At 38.7% G+C, this 20,399-nt stretch overlaps 2 protein-coding genes, 1 long non-coding RNA gene and 1 other non-coding gene across 4 annotated transcripts; 3 read left to right on the top strand and 1 right to left on the bottom strand.

Annotated features, from left to right (window-relative positions):
* The first annotated feature begins 1,628 nt into the window (after positions 1–1,628).
* On the top strand, positions 1,629–3,331 carry LOC117384661 (uncharacterized). The gene is made up of 4 exons (XR_004542514.2): positions 1,629–1,679; positions 2,230–2,260; positions 2,477–2,847; positions 3,087–3,331. It is a non-coding gene; the product is annotated as an uncharacterized LOC117384661 (long non-coding RNA).
* Positions 3,158–3,262, top strand: LOC117385870 (small nucleolar RNA SNORD89). Its single transcript, XR_004542608.1, has one exon. It is a non-coding gene; the product is annotated as a small nucleolar RNA SNORD89 (small nucleolar RNA).
* A 1,374-nt stretch (positions 3,332–4,705) lies between the features above and the next one.
* Positions 4,706–10,132, top strand: sdr39u1 (short chain dehydrogenase/reductase family 39U, member 1). Its single transcript, XM_033982570.2, has 6 exons — positions 4,706–4,841; positions 5,964–6,070; positions 6,155–6,237; positions 7,060–7,181; positions 7,998–8,150; positions 8,995–10,132. Exons 1-6 carry the CDS (start codon positions 4,826–4,828, stop codon positions 9,420–9,422), a joined length of 909 nt encoding a protein of 302 aa, XP_033838461.1. The 5' UTR covers positions 4,706–4,825; the 3' UTR covers positions 9,423–10,132.
* An 87-nt stretch (positions 10,133–10,219) lies between these two features.
* mettl17 (methyltransferase like 17) lies at positions 10,220–19,406 on the bottom strand. The gene is made up of 14 exons (XM_033982997.2): positions 19,225–19,406; positions 18,628–18,769; positions 18,171–18,320; positions 15,926–16,013; positions 15,215–15,296; positions 14,698–14,771; positions 14,280–14,374; positions 13,785–13,855; positions 13,105–13,212; positions 12,487–12,555; positions 11,963–12,013; positions 11,560–11,652; positions 10,676–10,938; positions 10,220–10,514 (listed from the first exon to the last, which is right to left on the bottom strand). Exons 1-14 carry the CDS (start codon positions 19,285–19,287, stop codon positions 10,415–10,417), a joined length of 1,449 nt encoding a protein of 482 aa, XP_033838888.1. The 5' UTR covers positions 19,288–19,406; the 3' UTR covers positions 10,220–10,414.
* Between the last annotated feature and the right edge of the window lie 993 nt (positions 19,407–20,399).

Here is a 20,399-nt window from a genome sequence, read left to right as displayed (position 1 = left end):
TTCTGTAACTAAATGCATTTTCAGAGTATTCTTCCAGTGACAGTTCATCCAGTTATAACAGATACACATTTGTAAGAATTTTTTTCTATAAAAAAAAACAACAAAACAAGCTCAGCCTTGTGGATAAAACTCAAACCTTTCACACCCAAAGAACAGCTCTTAAACGTTCATTCAAAAATTAGTGAAAACCATTAAATCAAAAAGACAAAACAGATCTTCCAATTTTTTTATTTAAAGTTTAAGTGAACACTCCACAGAACAGGACCAAACAGAACACAAACTGTTCAGAACGACCCACTCCAAGAGAGATGCACCTCCACACGACATCCCCAAGTGTCTGAAATGAGAAATGCACCAACATGAGCAAATATGAACCAAAAAACACACAAATCACACTCAAGTCTGCAGTCAAACAGTTCAGTGCAGTAAAGGTTGTAATCATGTGCTCTCAGGTGAAACACGGACTGCAAATCATCATTAGTTTGACATTTAGGAGTTTTAATATTCTAGTGGTTAAAAGGTGAATATTTTAGCAACACAATGGAAATGTTAAAAGTGCATTTCAACAGGTTTTTGAATAAAGCTGCACACAGTGAACACACAAGGTCTGAACCACAGTCAACTGGGAGGGGAGGATTTAAGCCATTTTTCCCCCACTCCTTTTTGAGCTTATATAAAAGAATAAATTTGTGAAATGTGCATTAAGTGTATCTGATAAATGTGCTCAAAATAAAAAATAAAAATTTAAATTCATTAAAATAAAATAATTTAAAAATGTCAGATCTGCATGTCAAGAGCAAAGCAGTTTTACTGATGAGGCAGATACACACTTAAGTATGTTTAAAGTTTATTTATATTGCACATTTAAATAAAAAAAAAAATGCAACTGATAAAACACTGATGCTGATTAAACTTACTAATAAAATTAAATCTAAATATTACTTTGAAGGACACAGGTTTCGCAAAAAAAAAAAAAAAGCTTATGTTGCACCACGAGGTTCCCTTTTCATCCAGATTAATACAAGATAAACAAACACAGGAGCTCGACTCCAAATCACAGCAAATCAAACACATTCTGCCATTAAAACGTCAACGGCGCTCATGATTTACGCCATTAAATACTCACATGTGTCTCTAGTTTAGTCTAAACCTCAGCACAGCCGCGTTACATCAACACAAAGAGGAAGAGAGGACGATAATGACGCTCCCTCTCAATTTATCTGAAAATCAAACCACGTGACCGCACGCCACTTCCGGCTGACGCTAATTAAAAATGTATTTATTTGTTTGTTTATTTATTTATTTATAGAAAGAAAAAAAAATAGTACTCGATCAGACACTATAACAGGTGCACGTGATATTCAGGTTAAAATTCAGGTTATAAATTGTATAGGATGTATGTTATCAAACACTTAAATCTAAAATAACACTAGCACAATTTTAGAACAATGTTTTAAATTAAAATATGTGTAATAAAATAGATTTGTTTTGGTTTTATCACAAATTGTTCAGTGCCGCGCCGATAGATGGCGCAGTTTAAAATGAAGCCCTTGTGTTTCATAGAAGAAGTGACAGACGCGCTCTGATTGGTGGAGGAAATATTTAAATTGGAGCTAATGCTGGTTTCAGCTAACAGACGTTTTCACTCCGGATTTGTCAGGAAACGACGGTAAAAACAGGTATAACGTGTCCTTTTTGAGCTGGTTACATGTTAAATGTTAATATATTATGTATTTATTTCTTGTGTTCGTGTTAGTGTTTATTTCTAATCATTACGAGTGAAAAAACATAAGTAAAATGCATAGGCCGATGACGCTTTAGGAAATGAATAAACGCTGTTATTTTGATTCATGTCTTTGATAATAGTTTAGTTTATATATTAGCAGAAAACCTCTTCCTTTGCATGTTTGGAGTATGAATGTTATGTTTGTGTGGTGGTTCGTCATCAGATCATTAAATTGTGATAGTGTCAACTTATTTCCTTTAAGCAAAACTGCTAAAAGTCCTCCTACCATCTCAGCTCTGGTGTGTCCCACTTTTTCATAGAGAATAGTTTAAAATCCACCACCTGTAAGGAAACTTTGAATGTACACAAGTATAAATGTTTCATGATCCAAGTGTTGTACAGTTTGGAAATGAGCTTAAATGGATCTTGCTGCTTTATAATCAGTTATAAAAATGAGAATTAGATTGATTAATTCATTAAAAGCTCATTACCTCTCTTCCCAGACCGATGGACTCTGCACACATTGTTTTTTGGGTAAGAATATATATAATTTTTTTTTTCAATTTTGAACTTCTCTTGATGTGATGAAACAAAAGGCCGACTGAACCTGTCCTGCAGAATATTCTGTTTGGGATCAGACATGACTAAAACCTATTGAAGCGTAAACTCTGATCTGGAGACTAGTTTAGAAACCTTCAATTGCAGTGTAACCAACTGAAAAAAGCTAACATCTGTTCTCTTTTGTTACAGGCAACTCTGGGAGAGCTTTTTTTTACACTTGAAGACACTTCCTCCAGCATGTCCAGTGTGTCATGGGTCTTCCATGGGGTCTCCTTCCAGAGGGACATGCCCAGAACTCCTCCTTGAATCACCACCTTAAAGTAGTGGAAGGGTTTGAGCACCCGAATGATCCCGGGAGCCATGTTGTCTGAGGCTTCATGTCCCTGGTAGAGTTGCCCATGGCAGGACAGATCCTGGAGGTGGATGCTCATCAGCGAGTGTCTGGTGGTGGGGCCGTCCTCCCGTGCACCCACCACCTGTAGGAGGATCCGTAAGGGGCCGGTGCAGAGAGATCTTTGCGGCAGTTGACGGCGGGGGCTTCAATGACAGACACTTAAAAGGTGAAATTCTATAACATGTGTAACCTCGATGCCAATCCTGTACAAATTAATCTTATGTTTTTCAGTAAGATTTTCTCTTTTGGTTGCCATTTAGAGAACCATGTACCATTCAAAAGATAACAAATATTTGCTTTCCCCCCCCCACTATGAAACCATTGGTGTTGATTTTTCAGCTGCCACCGTACCACTTGAATTGGTTTACAAATTTTATGACTGTCATTTGCTCCTTTTGTTCACAGGTTGCTCGATGGTATAGCTGTACAACTTGAACCTTCCTCAGATTAAATGGTAACTGTTGGCATCTTTTTCTTTTGGGAGATGATGTAAACAAAAGGCCGAATTGAAGTGCTCTGCCGCAGTTTGTTCTCAGCACGACACAATGACAAAGCTCGACCGAAGCGTTTCTGATCCCACATTTTATTCATAAGCACTTTCTGTTCTATTCCTCAGTTTAGTCTGTCCAATGTCCTTGTTTTTCAGGAGCCTCAGTCCTAAAGATGACAGTGGAAGGTGTCATTGTTTCATCAAACTGTTAATAAAATTGGCTGAAGAAATGTCTTTGTTTTCCAGTTTATTTTTTTAAACTGAAATTTGATCAATAAATGCTAAAATTAGCTTAAGGAAGTCCTGAGATTTTAGTTGAATGTAAACTAACACAAGTGGAGACTAGATCTAAGCTCCTAAGTGACAGACTTTGTCCAAAGACATGTACAGGTCTCATGAAGCAGTGACTGGATTAAAAACATGTTTCTGATTTCCTAAATGAGCCATTTTTCCAGACTATAACTGAACTGGATCATTTGACTCTAGGGTGAGCACTAGGGCTGGGCAATATGAGAAAGACCCCCTCATTGATCTAAATTTTTGAATAGAAATTGTATATTTTTACAAAACATCATGGCCCCTCACGGGGGGATTACTCACGTTTACATGAACTTTACGTCACTTTAATGTCGTAATTATAATTATTTACGTAGCATGGCTTTTTAATTTTTGTCAATTGAAAGACAATTGTTAAAAGGTGCATTTTTACAGAACCATAGTGTAACGTCAGAATAGATTTATTCAGAAAGCTCAAAGTAAATTCTGAAAGTAAATGTCCTTTTCATTTTTCTCTTGATTTTCTTGAAAAAACATTAAATATTTGAAAGCTTGCTCAGGGTTAACTGTGGTAAATAATGACCACAAGACCTATCATTTTATTTAAACTCTGAGACTATAAACCGCAAAGTTATTTAATCATTTCGCAGGATCTTGTGTTTTAAACGGCCTTTTTGGACTTTAAACAACCGTGTTATAGGTATTGGTTAGCATGTAGCTGTTAGCCTCAGCAAAGTTTTTTTTTTATTTTATTTCTTTTTTTTAATTAATAATAAAGGTTTACAAACATTTGTGGCATAGTAGAAAGGTTCCTCAATTAATACTCAGGGCAGACAAAATATTACATAGGAATGCAGAAAGAAGAAAAGAAATTAGATTAAATGAATAAGTACATAATACAAAACGTTAGGAAGGGATAATAAATTTTATTTATATATATATATATATATATATATATATATATATATATATATATATATATATATATATATATATATATATATATATATATGCCCAATACTCCGCAGAGTCTTTGAACGTTTGATTTTTTTTATTTTTTTTTATTAAACGTTATTAATAATCACTATAGTTTAAATATAGTTTCAATATAGTTTAATTGAATTTTTTGGCTATGGTGAAAATAAAATTAATATAAATGTTAAATGTTAAAAATGTTCTTCCGGAACAGCGGACTTGGGCGGGGCTCCTTTTATGCGTCATCGAAATGGACCAATGACCAGAGCGCATTTCACACTACGGCGTCCTGCGAGTCCAAAACACATGTAAACACTTACAAAACCACTGCCTGTGAGGTTTCTCTACATTTTACAAGGTCGTGCCGTAGCAACAACAAACTTAAGGAGATATCGAGAATAATATGAAGATTTTAATCGGTACGTACATATTTTTGATATAGTTTTAGCTCGTGTGATGTTTGTGAGCTCGTGCAGTAAAATAAGAGGTCAGTGAAATAACGCGCTGCTCAAATTCACACGAGTTTAGGTTAAATGAGTTCAAACTCTGAACAAAGGTACAGCATGTTTCTGACAGTGTGCATTATTATAAGAATGCTATCCCATGATGTGATGAACATTCTGTGCATGTACGTCTGTCATTTCACTGCTAAATGATGAAACAAGGCACAGAATGTTTGTGTTAATCGTGACAGCTCTAAAGTGCTCTTTAAATACCATAAGTCTACCACATTCTACATTTTTATAGATACAAATTATTGTGGAAAAATTACAATTCTAGATGAAAAGTGATCCATTTGTGAAGCCCTGTGAGTTATGAAATACAAACTTCAACAAAACAACAAAAATCTTTGTTGACGAATACTTTATTTATTTATTTATTTGATAGGGACAATGCACATTAATGAACATCTGTTGTAAACAAATGTCAGGACAGGGCCGGACCTGCCCTGGACACAGACTGGTCGCCTCCCGGGGTCCCCAGTTTCTCTGAGTTTCTCTCCCCCTGGTCCTTAGTCTCCACCTGAGCATCTGACCTCTGAGTATTTATACCAGAATGACAAAGCTACAAACAGACTCAGAGTCTTTCCTGGAGGACAGGGCCTTCACACATGTTAGTGTTTGCTCTGGGTCTCTGCAAATACACAATGAATACACTTACATTTCCATCACACAAATATACAAGATATGTGGAATTATGTTGCAAAGGAAATGTTTTTAAAAAGTAGCTTTTTAATTAAAATTCTCAAAGTACCCACCCTCTGCTTTGTGGAGCTCAAACCCTTCACTTTTCCTCAGTGAGCTTCATGAGGAACTTCCTGAAATGGTTTTCACTTCAGCTGAGCCACGTCAGGATCAAGAAATGACAAAAGTGCAAATCAGTGATCAAAGCAAAGGGTGGATATTTTATTATTATTACTTTTTAAAATCTAAAACAGGTTTTGAGTAATTTTGAGTTTATTTTATGTTGACTACATATGCAGTCTGTGATGTACACTTGTCTTTATTTATACTGTATTTTTATGATTGCTCTTCTCACAGGAGGGGGCTCTGGATTCGTGGGTCGGGAGCTGACTCGTCTGCTCAAAACCAAAGGTCATGAGGTCACGGTGGTTTCCCGTCAGCCTGGCCCCGGCAAGATCACATGGGCACGAGCGCTTTTATGTTTAACTTCACACAGTTTACAGGCCATTCTATTTTATGTAATTATGATGTTGCTTTGTTTTCTGCAGACAGAGCTGGAGTCCAGCGGACTTCCCGTTTGTGACGGGGCAGTGAATCTGTCTGGAGAAAACATCATGAACCCACTGCGATGGTGAGAAAGTTAGAAGAAAATTATAGCAAGAATGCAAAGTAAAAATACATAAGATTACTAACATTTCTCCATTTCGAATACTAAGGAATAGACTCGATACTCAACACTGAATTTGACACCACGAAGATCAGACAAACATAAACTCTCTTTATTTAGACACTGTGATGTTCCACATTAAATGTTGTACTTTGTGTTCTACTCCATGTGTGTTATATGTGTGTGATCCTCAGTGTGCAGGAGGTTCATAGTGGACCATGGTGTGTGTGTGGGTGTGTATGTGTTTGTGTGGGTTGGGGTGTGTTGGGGTGTGTATGTGTGTATGTTGGGGTGTGTGTTGGTGTGTGTATGTTTGTGTGTGTGTTTGTTTGTGTGTGTTTGTGTGTGTGTGTTTGTGTGTGTGTTGGGGTGTGTTTGTGTGTGTGTTTGTGTGTACTAGTCTATGTGTCTTATACTTGTGAAAGATACAACATCATTCTAAACATATTGAGGACAGGTTCATTTCTGTAAATGGGACAGTTTTAGTCTCGATACCTGCACCAGTCAGTGTCTAGTTTCAAAACTAGTTTTAATATCAATTAGTATCTGATTTTTGATACTTTTGACAAAACTAGTCTGTAAATAACATCACTTTGAATAATTCTTTCTGTGTATTATTTGAGATTCTGATAATGCAAACTGCTGTTGTGTCCTTAGGCAATACACTTTTCCCATGTATGACCGTGGTGTGTGTGTGTGTGTATGTGTGTGTGTGTGTGTGTGTGTTTTGTTGGGGCCCAGTGTGTCACCAGCACGATGTAAATCAAATGCATTATTGTTTTCTAGGTGGAATGACAGTTATAAAAAGGACTTGTTCTCCAGTCGAATAGACACGACCAAAGCTCTGTCCGGCGCCATCGCCTCGTCGCCCAGCCCCCCGCGCTCCTGGGTCCTAGTGTCTGGAGTGGGTATGTTTATGTGTGTCTGTTTATGTGTGTCTGTTTTAGAGCTTTTGTACAGGCTCAGGTTATGTTCTAAACTGCTCACGGTTAAAAATGAGCTTCAGGCCAAAGCAGTTCTGTGCTGGAATCTGCCTTTAAACCCAAACACACATGTACGTACACACATACACACGTGTGTGTGTGTGTGTGTGTGCGTGTGTGTGTGCGTGTGTGTGTACATGTGCCTGTCCTTTGTTTGAATAAGGTATTATGATCACTGCTAGAGCCTTAACCCTGAGCTGTAGAGGCTGCACTAGCACTGAGTCCTGATTGGTTTCACTTTCGTTTATTCAAACTGACAGACGAGACGTTGAACTTTGTTTTTGTTTCATGTGGACAGGCTCAGTGATTAGACATTTGAACCATAAACCAGGTCACACATCTGTATCTGACCCGTCAGGTTAAACTACAGGGATTCAACAATTAGAGATGATCCAGCTTTTTCAGGTCCAATACTGATATTAATACTATGACTTAAAGTATCTGCTGATACCTGATATGAACGGATCCCACTGTAGGGACAGAGAGTGGCTCTTATTTTCTTAGTGTTATGTAACTGTTACTTAACAGCTTTGGATGAAGAAAGGTTCTAGACTGTAAAAGTCTTATTACATCCAATTAAAGGCCCAACCAGGATATCGGCTGAACCGATATCCAATCTAGCTTTTTTTCCAGTATCGGTGCTGATATTCAGTACCAGTATCGGTATCGGTATCAGTGCATCTGTATCCACAGTGTTGAGATGCCACGTAAATGTTTCTAAATGTGACCTGTGTCCCTCAGCCTGTTACCAGCCCAGTCTCACAGCTCAGTACACAGAGGACAGTCCGTGGACGCCCTTTGACCTTCTGTCTAATCTGGTGAAGGAGTGGGAGGCGGCGGCAGAGTTACCTGAAAATGTGGCTCAGACGACCAGACAAGTGGTGATCCGGCCTGGTGAGTGGAACGCCACTGTTTACACCGATTCAAAGAGTCACCAGGAGGAATAATAAAAAAACTGTCATTTAAAACGCACATCTCAGAAGTATGAAACTGTTTAAATCAAAATCTAAATTATTTATCTGTCAGAAGAGAACAACACTGTGTAAATGTGTTTCTAAGGGGCTACGATGATAAGACTGACTCAATATCTCACTGTTTGTTTAACTTTTAATCCCAGATCTCATGATTGTCTCCGTCTAAAAAACAACCACACTCGAACTGAAATGGGACAAAAGCTTTTGGTTATTTTTTGGTTATCACACCTGCTCCTGTTTTTAATGTTTTAAATGGAACTGTGCAGTTGTTTTGTTTTTGTTTGTATTGTTGTGTATTTTAACAGGGCAATAAATGAAAAAGAGTCTGGTGTCATTGGGGCTGTCCTTGTACAAACAGATGAAAATGACACTGAAGACCTTTAAATAACTCACTGTATCTACTCTACCCTAACTGTTTATACTGTATATTTTGTATTTATATTTAGTCAAAGTTATTTATTCTAATGCATTATTTCAGGCCCTTCATATTATTGTTTATATTTGACTTTTTTATTCATAGTTTGTTGCGTTCGATGTCGCCAAAGCACATTTGTCTCTTCTCTTCTGTACACCAGGACCAGCTGGGTGATAATGAGAGTATTATTTTAAAATATTGACCAAAATAATTATATATTTTTTATTATAACTATCCATAATGATAACATTATCCTGCAACAGGAAGGAGCCTCAGCCAAGATCTTTACAGACGTATTTTAGCAAAATGTTTTGTTCTAATTTAGTTGTTTGTGCCTCTTTTTTTCCAGGCGCAGTTTTGGGTCGAGACGGTGGAGCCATTAAACAGATGTGGCTTCCCTTTTGGCTCGGAGTGGGCGGGACTCTGGGCTCGGGCCGCCAGCCGTTTCCATGGATACACGTCGCTGATCTGGCGGGAATCATCGCTCACTTCCTGGAAACTCCCCCAGAAGCCGCTCCCACCGCTTCCCCTCAGGTGTACAACGGCGTCGCCCCTTCTCTTAACACAAATTACGAGTTTACAAAAGAGTTTGGCAGGATTTTGAATCGGCCGACTGTCTTTCCTGTGCCTGCTTTTATGATGAACGCTTTACTAGGATCCGAACGAGCCGTAATTTTAACCCAGGGTCAAAAGGTCATCCCGAAAAGGACTCTGGAGGCGGGATATCAGTACAAGTATCCAGATTTGAGCTCAGCGCTGAAGGAAATAGTGGGTTAGTTCATTTATTTGTATGTAGAAGACAGAAGTGCATCTATTGGCAATGTACAGGTCGTCTCCAGCGGTTTGAGTCCAGAATGAGATTTATATCAAGACTTTGTGCATTATTATTATTCATTTTAAGCTGCCATGAACTGTAAACCATAAAATACAAATGTTATTATGTCTCAGGCCCCATTCTTGTTTAAAGGAATCCCACCAATCCTTCTATGATTCCATCCTCAGACCCAAAGCAAACAAAAAGAACAATAGGAGGGCCATTAACGGTTGAATAGGGTCATTAAGACTGTAAACAAAAGCTGTTTACAGTTTGTGTCGTTCGCGCCTCCTTCAGACAGATATAAGGCAGTGTCCAGCAGGAATCTGACCACAACTGAAGAAGTGTCTTTGACGAGCAGTGAAACGTCTTCACTCTTCACAGATTTAAACTTCGTCTTTTGCTATTTACTTGGAAAGTTCCACAGTATAGCATTAAACGTATTGAAATAGTTCTGTTATGGCTGTTGTGCTCCTAATGACTTTTGAGTGTTATTTATGAGGAGCTTTGTATTTTCTTGATCAGTGGAAAACAAATCCAAAAATCAAAGTGTTTGGACCAGGTACAGGGCGACGTAACTGAACTCACACCAGAAAATCCTCCAGTCTGTTTGGCAATTTTAAATCAAATGTTTGGAATATTAGAAAATGTAAATAAAATGGTGTTTTCAGTTAAAAGTTTTAAATGGTTTATATCATCATCTGTAATTATCTGGTTTTACTGTTGGTGTAAATGTGCTCTGGGATCCACACACAGGTTTATGTTCAACAGTATTTAATGTTCTATCTCCATCTCCTGTTACATAAAACGTAGAGCTGTCATGGTGGTGTTAAATGTCTGAATAATCGGTCGTACAGTCACATAAACGGCTCCACTCTGCTCACGGCTCTTCAGATCCACTCTGCTCACGGCTCTTCAGATCCACTCTGCTCACGGCTCTTCAGATCCACTCTGGTCACGGCTCTTCAGATCCACTCTGCTCGTCTCCGTCTCTGATCTGAACCACTGGTACCTGGTCTCCCCAGTCACTGCTGCGCGCACATCTGTACACGTCTCTGAGGGAAAACACAAACTCTACATTATAAAAAGCAAATACAGTCACAGTGTTAACAGAGGGTCACTCCCTTCAGAGCACTGACACATCACTCCAAATCACTCCAGGTCTGTCAGGTTGTACTGTAATGTGACCTGCTTTTGAAAAACAAAAACCTCTCACCTCCCGTGTTTCCTGGGAGTCACCACCACGTGCTGTAACTGTCCGTCTGAGCAGCACATTCGACAGTGAACATGTCGAGTCCGAGGCAGAACCGGAGCAATGAGCCGGGCCCAGTCCAGACCAGAGTCCAGACCAGAGTCCAGACCAGAGTCCAGACCAGAGTCCAGACCAGAGTCCAGACCTCGGTTTAGTCCCGCAGAGACTTTGGAGCCGGTTCGAGTAAGAATCACGTAGCTAAACTTTTCGGTCAGGTGACAAATTTGCTGCAAAACAAAGTTGAACAGTTGAAGGCTCCGTTCACACAAGCACCACAGAAATAATGGGAACGAACTAAATCTGAACATAGAACTAAACCTGGAGTAGAACAGGACCAAAACAAATCTCAGGACTAAACCGGGTTCAGACCAGCAGCAAACCAGGACAAAATGGACAACTTAATAAACAACAACATGGGTAAAGGTGGACACACTTTATACACAATATCAGTAAAATAATGTACTAGCTACATGGAAAATCTGTGTGAATGAAGCAACGGGAAATGAATAAGGAAGGTGGTCTCTGTGCGGTCTGTGTGGTATATGTGTGGTCAGTGCGGTCTCTGTGTGGTTTTACCCCGGGCAGGGACAGCGTGCGGTGTCTGTGCGGTGTCTGTACAGTCTGTGTGTGGTGTCTGTGTGGTCGTTGCGGTCTTTGTGCGGTCTCTGTGCGGTCTGTGTGCGGTCTGTGTGTGGTCTGTGTGCGGTCTGTGTGCGGTCTTACCCCGGGCAGGGACAGCGTGTGGTCTGTGTGCGGTGTCTGTGCGGTCTCTGTACAGTCTGTGTGTGGTGTCTGTGTGGTCGTTGTGGTCTTTGTGCGGTCTGTGTGCGGTCTGTGTGCGGTCTTACCCCGGGCAGGGACAGCGTGTGGTATCTCTGTTGGAAGTTACAGGGCAGCACTGGGTCTGTGTTCAGCTTTGGACACATCATTTCATGAGGACACTGCAAGAACAAATATATTGTGAGAAAAAACATCTCAACATGTTGTTACTTTGTCTAGAATGTTCCACAATATGGCATTAAATGTAAATCTAATAGAGACAAGCAAGTGACACTGGGCCTAGTTACAGCTCAGACCTGTGGAGAGGCGAGCCCTGCCCACAGTCAGAAAGCAAAGGCATAATGTAAGAGAAGTTTAATGTCATACTATGGAACATTCCACACAAAGAAACAACATCTTTATGGAGACCAGCAGATGGCATCCCCTTCAACAGGAAAGTTACGCAGTGCGTCTTTAATATAATGAACTCACAGGAGCGAATGTTGATGCTGGTCTGAAGTCGTGCACCGTCTTCTCCTGTTTCTGGAAAAACAACATTAAAATGGAAAAGACCAGATATTATTCAGTGTGATCCAGTCATTTTTTATTTGTATAAAACATTTGACACGTTTTACATTTCACCAGAGCTGTTTCCAAAGTGCTGCTCCTGGTCAAATAAATGTCTTAAAGCCATAATCCTGATCCATGTTTTTCAGCTAAATGTGTTAGAAATTTAGACCTGAAGAGCTGCTTCCACAAAACAAGTCCACTGTGCTCTGTCTGCGGCTAATGATGAAGCTAATTATTGTCTGGTAATCAGGAAAAGACTGAGAGTTGTAAAAAGTGCTTATAAACTCATCATGGTGAATCATCAGGATACTCTGAGTGCAGAAGGTAAATGAAGAATAACTGCACCACTGAAACTGTTTAAAATGAACTCATTCTGCTTTTAAAGTTTTAAAACAGTAAAGATCAGGCGGAGAGATTTTAAGTGACATTAGTCATAATTTACTCACATTCAGTAAAGTGTCTCTGGCCTCCATCAGAATCTGATGTCCCTCTTTGGTCCCGTTCTCCACCAGAACCTTAAAAAACAAAGAGTAAAGTCAATGCACTGAACAACCTTCTCCAATACGTTGAACTTAGATGGTTTTAGTTTTGTTTACTCGTTATAACCTGATTCTAGCCCTTTAGTTTAGACCTTTACAAACTCTCTCTTAGTTTAACAGTTCAGGATTCAGTTCACATTTAACACTTGAGAGACGACTGAAATCTGACTTTTTTTTTTAAATTCTAAATCAAATCACTTGAAAAACAACAAGAACAAAAATATTTTCAAAAATTGCTCATCCTTTTCAACTCTTACTTTACACCTGAGCCCACGAACTTATAGAAAAACACAGCGCCTGCTCTTTGGATTCACACAAAAACATTAAGGTCAATCTATAAACAACAAAGCTCCACTCTACTGCCCCCTGCTGGCTCCTACTCACAATGCAGCATCTTTAAAGAACTGTATTCGCTGGATGATGTTTTAAACTTTGTAAAATGAGCAGTTCTGTTCTAGAAATGGTTCTTTTAATACACGGTACATATAAAAGTATAAGTGGGTTTAATGGCTCCATTGCACAAACCAAGTATCTGTTCGTCTTCCTCCACAGAGTGAAAACTGCGTCCTCTCTGTCCACTGCTCTGGGCAGCTCCGAGAGCGTGAACGCCGAGACGACCAGATCAAACTGCACCTGTGAGAAAATAACACAGAATCAAATATGAGAATGATAAAAACAGCAACAATACTAATAATAAAAACACTAAACACGATCATTTAATCAAATACCAGGATAAAAACAAATCAATCATCTATATTTGTTGAGCCAGGAGACTTTAACAGACAAATCCATTATTTATTTATTTATTTATTTATTTATAATAAATACACATTAACATCTGTGTTAAACAAATGTAAATAGGAGTACAAATATGATTATAGTGACCAAGCACATCCCCTGTACAGTCGATACATGTGTAATATCACAACTGCTCCGGAGATGAGCAAAATGAGAATATGAAGGATTTGACCTACATTAAAATTAATATAAACAACAGAAAGAGATGAGTAAATATGAAGGTGAACAGAAACGTCTAGAGTGGCTTTGCTTAAAGATGGGATATTCTGCACAATAGATTTTTGAAGCGTTGTCCCATGTTGTTCCCTCAGAATATTTTAAAACACGGTGATGGAGGAAACACGGCGATCGAAGTGTGTTATGTGTGAGTGGGTTCGTCAAATAGCTCCTCTTTAAACTGTACTTACTTTTGGAGACACTGGGAGGAACTGTCTGAAATACACATGTTTGAAGTGTGGTTCTTCTTTTTCGTTGTCACCTGTTTAAAACAAACACACTGGTCACACACAGCGGCACTTTCAGATTAAACCAGACACACACTTGGGTTACAGATGTTTCTTCTCATCTGAGGTTGTGTCTAGGTTGATCTTTAATCTCTTATTTTCAAGACGCCATTTTGCAGATCAACCTCCGTCAGTACACATATGAATTGGTTTTAGATGAATATTGTGATTTAAAATGTGTAAATTATAACAGAATGATCCACAGAGATGAGAACCATAAAGACACAAACTCAACAGGACTGATTTAAAGAGGAGATGTATTTACTTTTCAACAAGGTAAATACGTACATCTCTTACTGTTTTGTGTTTTAAAAGAACCCAAGTTGTAAATGTTTAAAAAAGACAGAAGTTAAGCAGAACCACACCTGACACGAGAAACTTCAAAAAAAAAAGATTTACCTTTTAGAAGCCGCTCTGCTAAAGTGTTCATGGGCCCAGAGCTGTCGACACAAACCATCTCCTTCAGAGAGTCCGGCCAACACGAATGGGACGCCCTGAAGGAGGAAAACAAAATACAGTTTAGACTCAAGAAACAAACTACTGCTGTTCGACACTTCAATTTAAAACTATTTCAATACAAAGGCAGAGTCTTTCCACTCAATACCAGTTTGGATACCACGAGTGCTTTTTCTGACATAGACGCACCTTTTCCCCCCACACAGAATAATACTGCGTTCTTTATGGTACCGTGTGGACAAATATGAGCTTTTGGGGTTAATACTTGTTCAGATGAATATCTAGTTTTGATACTAGTTTAATATCGGTATCAGATTTTTGATAGAAGGATATATAGTGTATACAGAAGTGGAGTACAGACCAGGCGACTGTTCCCAGGCCTGATCCAAAGTCCAGGAGAGACTCAGGACAGAAGGACTCATCTCTCTTTTTTATCTGAAATGGAAAGAACAAAACTACATGAACTGACTGTCCCTTTAGACCAACACATCTGTGAATCTGTGATGTGAGGCATAAGACTGAACCCATTACATCTGGACTCTTCTCTCTTCAAATTAAAGCCCCTGTATGTAACTTTTTTCTTTACGGATGTGTTTATTGCACTGAAAACACACAGTAAAACATGCGTCCTTACTGTGAGCGTCTCCACAAACCTGACTCTTATTTGGTCTCCTGCTTGTTTCCATAAAAATGTTGTTCCTTTGGTTAGAATATTCCGCAGTATAGCATTAAACTTATCACGCATTTGACTTTCCACACCCAGAAAGTTACATACTGCCACTTTAACTGTAAAATGTTTGAAATGAGTTTGTTTTGTGAGTTGCATCTTTCTCCTTCTGTAAAGCGTTTTGTGAAATAAACTGGTGAATAGTACAAACCTCATTGAGCGCTCTCCTCACCGCCGCGTATCCTCCGGCTAAACGAGCCGCCATGTAAATCACGCCCAGCTCCTCATCGAACCTGGAACATCACACACGAGAATAAAAACATGCACTTTGAATCAGATGAAGGACACTGTGTTACCATGGATTTCAAACAGGCCTGTGACAAGAACACATTCTAAAAAACGATACATTGTTACTAAAGAAAATATCACGATAAAACCACATTGAAAGAACTTTTATCACTGACACAATAAACCTAAAGCAGGAAAATCAGGAAAACATCAGCTGCAAAACACCTTCTGAACGGACAAACTGCACGCGGCGCTTTGTTGTGATGACGTTTACGGTGACGTCAGCTCCATTGGACACCACAGTTTTCTAACGCGGAAGTCAGTGGATTTGTTTCTTTTATGAAGTGGTTTTAGATGAATATTGTGATTTAAAATGTGTAAATTATAACAAAATGATCCACAGGAGTCACAGATGAGAACCATAGAGACACAAGCACAACAGGACTGATTTAAAATGACTGTAAACAGTTAAATTATCTAATTTCTTTCAGATTATGGTCTCTCTGATCCTCACATCAGATTGTACGGTTTACATGTCGTTTATATCATCTTAAAGGTCCAGAAATCTGATAATAATCAGATTGTGTTGCATGTGACCACAGCCACTGTTAAAAACAGAACATGAGTGTTTTACTTGAGCTGTTTCCAGTGATATGTGGTTCTTCTCAACTCTGACAGCACTTTCTTCTGGATACGTTCCTCCAAAAGTTGTTCATCGACATCTATAAAAGACATTTAAAGATAATGATAATAAACTGATAATAAACACACATTATCAAAACGCCCCCCACCCCCAGAGTCTAAGTAGAACCTGGACGATACATTGACAATGCAAAATCACACTTTGTTCTCCATTCTGTTAGTATTGTCACGATAGTAACATTTCAAACTCGGTTTTAGGAGTAGACTCGATACTGATGTCACAATGATAATAAAAAAACACTTTTCTCTCCTATCCCCGTGTGTTATGTGTGTTATGTGTGTGTTATATGTGTGTTATATGTGTGTTATGTGTGTGTTATATGTGTGTTATATGTGTGTTATATGTGTGTTATGTGTGTGTTATGTGTGTGTTATGTGTGTTATATGTGTTATATGTGTTATATGTGTGTTATATGTGTGTTATATGTGTGTTATGTGTGTTATATGTGTGTTATGTGTGTGTTATGTGTGTGTTATGTGTGTGTTATATGTGTGTTATATGTGTGTTATATGTGTGTTATGTGTGTTTATGTGTGTGTTATGTGTGTGTTATGTGTGTGTTATGTGTGTTATGTGTGTTATATGTGTGTTATATGTGTGTTATATGTGTGTTATGTGTGTGTTATGTGTGTGTTATGTGTGTTATATGTGTGTTATGTGTGTGTTATGTGTGTGTTATGTGTGTTATGTGTGTGTTATGTGTGTGTTATGTGTGTGTTATGTGTGTGTAATGTGTGTTATGTGTGTGTTATATGTGTGTTATGTGTGTGTTATATGTGTGTTATATGTGTGTTATATGTGTTATGTGTGTGTTATGTGTGTTATATGTGTGTTATATGTGTGTTTATATGTGTGTTATGTGTGTTATATGTGTGTTATGTGTGTGTTATGTGTGTTATGTGTGTGTTATGTGTGTGTTATGTGTGTGTTATGTGTGTTATATGTGTGTTATGTGTGTGTTATATGTGTGTTATGTGTGTGTTATATGTGTGTTATATGTGTGTTATATGTGTGTTATGTGTGTGTTATGTGTGTTATATGTGTGTTATATGTGTGTTATATGTGTGTTATGTGTGTTATATGTGTGTTATGTGTGTGTTATGTGTGTTATGTGTGTGTTATGTGTGTGTTATGTGTGTTATGTGTGTGTTATGTGTGTGTTATGTGTGTGTTATGTGTGTTATATGTGTGTTATGTGTGTTATGTGTGTGTTATGTGTGTTATGTGTGTGTTATATGTGTTATGTGTGTGTTATGTGTGTGTTATGTGTGTTATGTGTGTGTTATATGTGTGTTATGTGTGTTATGTGTGTTATATGTGTGTTATGTGTGTGTTATGTGTGTTATGTGTGTGTTATGTGTGTTATGTGTGTGTTATATGTGTGTTATATGTGTTATATGTGTGTTATGTGTGTTATGTGTGTGTTATGTGTGTGTTATGTGTGTTATGTGTGTGTTATGTGTGTGTTATGTGTGTTATATGTGTGTTATATGTGTGTTATATGTGTGTTATGTGTGTTATATGTGTGTTATGTGTGTGTTATATGTGTGTTATGTGTGTTATATGTGTGTTATATGTGTGTTATGTGTGTTATATGTGTGTAATCCTCAGTGTGCAGTCGGTTCACACTGGTCCATGGTGTGTACTGGTCTATGTGTCTTATACTTGTGACAGATACAGAGACACATCTTTATAAACTGATTCAGGAAAGGTTCATTTCTGTCAGTGGGACTTTTTTAGTATCGATACCATCAAATTTTAATTGTAACTACACTGGGAAAAACGACTGCTTAAAGGTTAAATATAGGCAATAAACCTAATTTATACTCCACAAATTGTATGAGATTGAATTATTCAAATAAACATTATTTGAATTTATTCTCCCCAAAATCTATGGCAGCAGTCGGTGTGTTTGAAATGACAGCGTCTCGCCTGCATCATCGGCAAGAGGAGGAGATAAACACCTGGAAACGAGTTGGACACTTAGTCCTCAGATCTGCATCATCTCATATTAAAGTTTATTATTAATATTTCATTAACACAAATATGAACTTGTCATTCATTATGACAGATAAGTCTGCTCTTAGATACAAACTCTTGATACCTGTGACATGTGATCATTAATGATGGACACATGATCAGATCTTTCCTACTATTTGACTTGACTTCTTTCTCACCTCTGTGTTTCTCTGTGACTTTGCTCCACAGCTCCCTCTCCAGGTTCAGAGCCTTCTGCCTCAAAGCTCCGTCCTCCACCTTTCGTTTGCGACTCCATAAAAAGTCCACAAGATTCTGGGCCTTTACATCCAGACCCTTGATCTGAGCTCCTGCAGGTAAAGTGAAATTACACACATAATTACGTTAAGGGAAGGTAATATGATCCCCACATCTGAGTTAAGACACAGACAACCTCAGAGCAGCAATCCCCAGAACCCATCTCCAGATCCTGAGTTAGGTCTGGTCAGGAAGAGCAACTTTGCTGCAGGATTTTGTCTATGCTCCTTTTGGGGTAGAAAAAAAATGCAAACTCCACACCAAAGTGCTCAGAGAATCAACCTGGGACCTTGCGGCTGTAAGGTGAGAGTGCTTCACAGTACAGCCAAAACTAAGTGAAGATCATTAAGCTGTACTCACGGTGAATGATGGAGCGAGCTGCTACCTGGAGTTTTTCAGGTAAACGTAGAGTTTTCAGGTTTGTGACTCCTGGGTGTTTTCTATGAGGTTCTCCTTTAAGGAAATCTGTGTGAGGCTGAAGTTTGGCAGCTGTGCTCATTCCCTAGACAAAAGTAAGTCATTATTATAATGTACCAACTCAGACTGAGGCGGTTTTTGTAGATTGTGGCAATCACCTAGAGGACCACAGTATATTCTACTGACAAGCCTTTTTCCTTTGGTCCTTTTTGTTGGTTATAATGAATTAAGGTTGGTGGAGTTTGAGCTCTCCATTATCACGTAATTATAATGTTCTAAATACACACACTTTGTGACATTCATGGACTTTAAACTGCTGGAAAATGGCAATAGACCCAATCATTCCCTTTTTATTGCACAATAATTATATTCATAGAGAGTTGTATCTAAAATATGCGAGTATAAACTGTGAACAACAGCTTCACACCAAGCATTTGACTTGATCAAACTATTAACATTATAATAACCTCAAGAGGGAAATGTGTCATTGATCTAAACATTAACCTGAGATGCTACATGCTACATGCTAAATCCACTCACCCGTAACTTCACCACAAGAAATCTGTGGCACAAACTACACGCACTAATACTCCGTAAAGACATTTTAGATGAGTTTATCGAGTTTATCGTGTTTTTCACTCGCTGTAATACTATACTGATCTTAATTGTTCAGAATGACAGTAGGGCACATTTTCACTATGAGTCCTTCAACAAAATAAGTCCGTGTAGCAACAACAGCGAAAAGTATAATCAGTTCTGCAATAGATCCTTTCAAAACGAGATGCCGAAATGCCATAGACTGCAAGAATTTATGTGTTTTTTGTTTTGTTTATCTATCTATCTATCTATCTATCTATCTATCTATCTATCTATCTATCTATCTATCTATCTATCTATATATATATATATATATATATATATATATATATATATATATATATATATATATATATATATATATATATATATATATATATATATATATATATATATATATAAGTGGAGGCATCAGTGGTGCCCCTGGTCATCGGAGCACTCGGGGCAGTGACCCCCAAACTGGAGGAGCGGCTACAGCGTCTCACTCTTTGGCCAAAAGAGTGAGACGCCGAAGACGAGGAAAGCGGGCAGGGGCCTTGGTGCGCCTCCGGAGACGCGGCGCTCGCACGCCCCTACCTGGAATTTTCCTGTCTAACGTTCGCTCACTCAGCAACAAGACGGACGAACTGGCGCTGCTGATGAGGAGAAACAAAGACTTCTCTTCCTCTTGCGTCTTATGCTTCACGGAGACATGGCTCAATGAGCGTATCCCGGACTGTGCGCTTCAACTGGAGGGATTCCAACTCCTCCGCGCGGACAGACAACGGGGACTCTCCGGGGGAAAGACGAAAGGTGGAGGTGTCTGTTTCTTCATCAACAACGCCTGGTGTACGGATGTGACTGTGATCTCCCAACACTGCTCTCCCGCCGTGGAATATCTTTTCATTAACTGTAGGCCTTTCTATTCTCCACGTGAGTTCACTTCATTCATTCTGGCCGCTGTTTACATCCCTCCGTGCGCGGACACGCACGAGGCCCAGCGCGTGCTCGCGGAGCAGATTCTGGATGTGGAGCGAACCTTCCCGGACTCTTTACTGATCATCCTGGGGGATTTTAATAAGGGAAATCTGAGCCAGGAACTACCCAAATATAAACAGTTTATTAATTGCCCGACGAGA

This window comes from Periophthalmus magnuspinnatus, chromosome 17, assembly GCF_009829125.3.
Source record: "Periophthalmus magnuspinnatus isolate fPerMag1 chromosome 17, fPerMag1.2.pri, whole genome shotgun sequence".
NCBI lineage: Eukaryota > Metazoa > Chordata > Actinopteri > Gobiiformes > Gobiidae > Periophthalmus > Periophthalmus magnuspinnatus.
This window is presented reverse-complemented; position numbering and strand designations above follow the sequence as displayed.

Coding starts and splice junctions, on each gene's coding strand:
- sdr39u1 (XM_033982570.2), top strand. Junction 6,238..7,059: donor ATCATGAACCCACTGCGATG/GTGAGAAAGTTA, acceptor ATTGTTTTCTAG/GTGGAATGACAGTTATAAAA. Junction 7,182..7,997: donor GGTCCTAGTGTCTGGAGTGG/GTATGTTTATGT, acceptor TGTGTCCCTCAG/CCTGTTACCAGCCCAGTCTC.
- mettl17 (XM_033982997.2), bottom strand. CDS start 19,287: ATGTCTTTACGGAGTATTAGTGCGTGTAGTTTGTGCCACAGATTTCTT. Junction 12,556..13,104: donor GGAAGACGAACAGATACTTG/GTTTGTGCAATG, acceptor TTGTTTTTTAAG/GTTCTGGTGGAGAACGGGAC. Junction 10,939..11,559: donor ACACGCTGTCCCTGCCCGGG/GTAAGACCGCAC, acceptor TTTGTTTTGCAG/CAAATTTGTCACCTGACCGA.